The sequence below is a fragment of the Stegastes partitus genome, unplaced genomic scaffold (genome assembly GCF_000690725.1).
Source record: "Stegastes partitus isolate 25-593 unplaced genomic scaffold, Stegastes_partitus-1.0.2 Scaffold1204, whole genome shotgun sequence".
Taxonomy (NCBI): domain Eukaryota; kingdom Metazoa; phylum Chordata; class Actinopteri; family Pomacentridae; genus Stegastes; species Stegastes partitus.
The window spans coordinates 289832-295007 of NW_007578935.1; the positions used below are offsets into that span (position 1 = coordinate 289832).

General features: G+C 45.8%; 1 protein-coding gene across 1 annotated transcript in view; it reads left to right on the plus strand.

Annotated features, from left to right (window-relative positions):
• The window catches only part of LOC103368790 (uncharacterized), a 10825-nt gene that overhangs the window by 4386 nt on the left and 1263 nt on the right, over positions 1 to 5176 (plus strand). The window contains exon 2 of the mRNA XM_008297273.1: positions 4963 to 5021. Within this exon, the coding sequence (XP_008295495.1) occupies positions 4963 to 5021 (59 nt within the window). The remainder of the gene's footprint in view (positions 1 to 4962; positions 5022 to 5176) is intronic.

The following is a 5176-nucleotide window of genomic DNA, read 5'->3' on the forward strand; positions in this document are numbered from 1 at the left end:
CATTTTTTGTCTTGTATATGAAGTTTTTGAGACTTTGTTGTGGTAAATATTCAGGAGTTTGACAGTTTCTTTGTGTTCATGTTTGCGGTTTGACGTCATGGCCAGTGGTCGGCTAGTTCCAGCGGTGTGAGGACGAGCCACTGGCCAGTTGTCGTGTTTACAGGTGTGTTGTAGTGAAGCGGACTGAGCAGCTCTTATTGTGGAGGTCCGGCAGGTGGACCAACAGGTTTGTGGTCTGATGAAGCATTTCTGGGATTCCTGAGTCCAAGTGGCTGCTGGTCACATGATCAGGATTGGCCAATGAGCTGCCAGATAGCAGCACCTGGCAGGTAAGGTGCTGCTCAGGTGGATGCTCTGGTTTTAACCAGACACAAACAGAAAATATCTCAACCAGCTGCAAGCACACAGTTCAGACGGTTTCCATTTAGAGATGACTAACAGTAGTCAGGTTAATATGAGTGTTGATATTCATGTTTATTAGCTTTAGTGTTAATATTCATGTTTATTAGCTTTAGTGTTAATATTCAGGGTTTTTATTCCCTTTGTCTGTTCATTTTGTGAATCTTTTCTGTTTCTTTTTCCACCATCGTGTTTATTTCCTCGTTCTGTCCTGTCATGTGACACGCTGCTGCGTCCTGATTGGCCGATTCCAGAACAGTCAGAATAAATCACAGTCACTGGCTCCGCCCCCTCCTCCCTCCTCCTGACCTCACTGGTTTTAATGGACTGACTGGTGTGTGTGTGTATGTGTGTGTGTGTGTGACCTACTTTCCCAGCTGAGCAGAAGTAATGTGGTTGACATGCGTGTCAAAACGCACACGCTCTGGGAGGCCAATTACTCCGTCAATTCATCGCACACACACACAGACACACACAGACACACACAGACACACACACTCAGTGATGCTCGACATTCGGTGTTTCCTTCCTTATGTCCTTCTCCCTTCCTTCTTTCTTTTTCCTTCCTTCCTTCCTTCCTTCCTTCCTTCCTTCCTTCCTTCCTTCCTTCCTTCCTTCCTTCCTCCCTCCCTCCCTTCCTCCCTTCCTTTCTATTTCCTCCCTTCTTTACTTCTTTCCACCCTCCCCTCCTTTCTTCCTACCTTCCTTCCCTGTTTCCTTCCTTCCTTCCTTTGTTCCATACTTCCTTCCTTCTCTGGTTCTAACTGATTCTGTCTGGTTCTCTGGTTCTGACTGGTTCTGTTTGGATCTAACTGGTTCTGTCTGGTTCTGTCGGTCACATTCGGAGTGGAAAAGCTCCCTGTAACACATCCTAACACATTAGCATGTACGCTATGTGTGTGGTAGCAGACTCCATGCTAACACTTTTGCATAAACTAGCCCAGTGCTAACAAAATTAATAGCATATTGACATACATAAAAGATGACATCGTCAGTTTTTGTGCTAACACGTTAAACTTCACTATGTTTACTCCATGCTAGCACAATAGCAGGCAGTATGTCGTGTGTTAAATTCTATGCTAACACTGGCATAGACTCTAAGGAATGACAGTGAGCTCAATGCTAACATATTAGCACTACCGCCATGTTCGTGGTGGCAGACTCCACGCTAACTCTCTAGCATTTTATCCTTACATGCTAATGTTTTGGCATGAAATAAGACTCAGTGCTAGCCTGTTAGCATTTATGATCTTGAATGGCAACTGGCACATGCTAGCACTTTGCTACACAGCAGCATTCAGTACACTGGCTGATACATGTTGTACAGGTTAGCTTTCATATTGGCCAGCATGTTGTGTGTTAGCTTGGTGCTACGTAGCATGCTGTGCTAACGCTCCACTGGGAATTATTTTCACATTTTCCTTGTTTTTCTTTGTATATCCTGTGTCTTATTTTGTATTTTTGTGGTGGACTTCCTGTGATGTTGTCGTGCCGACACCCCCCCACCCCCCGCTGTTTAAAGCTCTTACATAAGGCTCAAATCCATCAGAGGACAGATGACAGCAACACACAGCAACACACAACACGCAGCAGCAGCAGCAGCACACGGCGTTCACGTGTTCAAACGCACACATGTGGGGCAGCATGACGTAAACAGGAGGAAACACACTGAACACCCTGAATGTCAACCTGAAGTTAACCTGAAATGAAAATGAAATCAAATTCAAGTTAACCTGAACTTAACCTGAAGTCACTGCAGACGCGTCTTTACTCGGTTTTGTCAGTCGTGGCTTCATAGTTGTGCGACGAGTGTGAAATATTTTGTTTGTTCACCCATCATGGGTCTAACATGCTAAGTTTTCGGCACATTTTTGATGAAACGTGTGGAGAAACGTGACTCGGGTGACACGCTGTGACTCGCTGTGACTCGGGTGGCGCTGAGCTCAGGTCAGTTTACTCTCCTGAGGACGAACCAACAGCGGTTCACAGCCTCTGTTGAGTGTAAGTGGATTTATGGACGCTTTGCTTTGACTTCTTAGTGCTTCAATCTCCCCGTTGTTGACTCGCTGATCCGTTGACTCGCTGACTCGATGTGTTGACTCGCTGACCCGTTGACTCGCTGACTCGATGTGTTGACTCGTTGACTCGCTGACCCGTTGACCCGTTGACGGTGGTGTTGTGCTCCAGATCGGTCCAACAGGACGACCTGCTGGGAAACTTCCTCTGAGCTCATTTAAACCACTGAGTTCATAACCAATGATCCGATGGTGGTACCGCACACAGACACACAACAGATACACACAACAGATACACAACAGACACACAACAGACACACAGACTCACAACAGACACACAATGCCATCGTTTTTGTGTCCTTCCTGTAACTGTGTGTCATGTTTCTGTCACTTTGTGCGTCTGTTGGTGTTGTTGTGTGTCTTTGTGTTCCTCTGTGTGTGTGTGTGCACATCTCTAACTTGCGGCGGCGGCAGGTGTGTCGCTACCTGTCGGACAGGTTTAATTAACGGTGACGAACGCACGTCAACACAACCGACACGTGCTGCGAACACAGACACACAAACAGGCCTGGTTATCCAGCTGCACTCGGCAGCAGGAAGCGCTGCGTTCAGGAACAAACCGTCCACATGAGCGTCACGCCTGGATCCTGAGTCCAGCGCAGCGACGTGACACGGCCACAAGGAGGACCTGCAACACGACAGCGTGACACAAGTCCAACACCGAGACACGTCAACAGGACAGTCCACGTTACCACGACAACCATGTTCGGCTCGTTTGTTTTTCATGTTTTGGGTTTTTTTTCGGTTTCATCTCGTTTCTGTCCCGTTTTCTGTTGGACCGGCGGCTTCGGGCCTCGTCTTTGTCGTGTTGCGTCCCGTTGGTGTCGGTGTTTCCGCCCCGTCGCGGCCCGGTTCTCCTCCAGGGTGTCGTGAAGCTGGACCGTCGTGTCGCCGCTCCGACTGGGAACCAAACAGGAAGCAGCTGCGTCAACATCCTGTCGGTGGAAACAGACGCCGTTTGTCAGCCTCAACAATCCTCCTCTGTGCCGCCGCGTATCCTAGCAACCACAACAGCTGGAGCGTGGCCGCGTCTCCGTGACGACGAGAACAACTCTGATTGTGTTTCCGCCGCTCGGCCGAAGCGTTGGGACGCGTCTCTTTGTCGTTGCTCAGAATGATTTTGTGGTTTTGAGGAAAAAAATGTTAAAAGATAATAAAAAAGTGATTTGAAGCAGTTTTCTGGTTTCGTCTGATCAGTAATCAATACGGATCAATGGATCAGCTGATTGTTCTGTCTTTTATGTGATAGATTCTGCAGCTTTCTGTCGGGTTTGTGGTTCTGAGTCTGTTTTAGTTTCTTGGTCAGTGTTGGAGCCTCTGATGGACCAGAACCAGGCGACGGGTCAGTTCTTCACTGCTCCACCTCCAGCTCTCAGCTTTAAATGTGTTTCTGTTGCTTCGATGAAACGGACTCAGGCTGACCAGGTTCCACAGAACCGTCTTTTAAACCCGTTTCTCGTCAACAGAATCGTTTAGTGGTTTTGGACCAATGAAAAGCTGCACCGTGGAGCTTCGGTACAGGTTTTATCCTCCGGTTAACAAGGACGTCACCGATTGGTCGGCGCTGAAACGAGCTGCAGGAGCAGTTCAGTCACATTGTCTGGATAAAAACAGAGCTTGAGGTGTTTTTGAGTCGACGGTCGTCTCGTTTTAAATCATTAATTGGATCGTTTTGTGGTTTTGTGGCCTGAACGCTCCGTCTGAAGCCGACTGGTCGACGTCCAGCCGGTGTTCTGTCACATGAAGACGTTCTAGCGTCGCTGAGCAGAACTTTATCTGGTGATAACTTAAACCTTTTGTTCATCGTTCCCACCTCATGTCTCATTTGTGACTTTTAGTTTCGTCACTTTGAGTCTTTTTGTCGTCGTTTGGAGTTTTATCATCAGTCTGACTTTGATTTCAGTCTTATTTTGAAATTCCATTTCCTGATTTAAGACGTCGACTCACAGCCTTGAATTTGATTTTATAGCTTCAGCCTTTTGATGTAAACTTTGACCTTCATTCTCATAACTTTCATTTCTTCATGAACCGTTTTTCTCTTCGTTGTTTTGACTTTTTGTTCCTGTAAAAAGTCTTTTATCTTTTTTTTTTTTTTTTTTAAACTTTGTCTCCAAATTTATTTCTTCTCATAACTTTGAACGTTGATGTGATCATTTTAGATATTTTTCTGGATACTCTGCTGTTATTTTTCTGTTGTTATTTTATTTTGCTCTCTGGACTTTTGTTCACATATTTAAACTGGAACCCTGTCATTAGTTTTATTCGTCTCATAGAGTTGAACTATAATCTCATAATGTCCGATCTAATTTTTTACTCGTCAAACTTTAGTCAGAACTGAATTCTTGATTAAAATCCTGTAATAAAACGTGGACTTTGTGTGGCGGTCGGGTCCGTTTCTCAGCTCTGGTTCTTGTTTTGTGTTTTTTCCGTCTGCACCTGAAGGCATCGCGGGTTCATGTCTGTTTTTTGTGTGTTTGTTGTGTTACAGATGCGTTTGTGAACAGTCAGGAGTGGACGCTGAGCCGAACGGTACCGGAGCTCAAAGTGGTGAGTTGAAACTGGAAACAGGAACCACCTCTGTTCTGAAGTCTGAACTCTTTAAACAGCGCAAGCTTTTATTTTGGAATTTAAACAGGTTTCTTTATTTAGATTTTAGTGTGCTGCCTTCGAACTTTAATCTTGTAGCTTTGACTTTGGTAGTC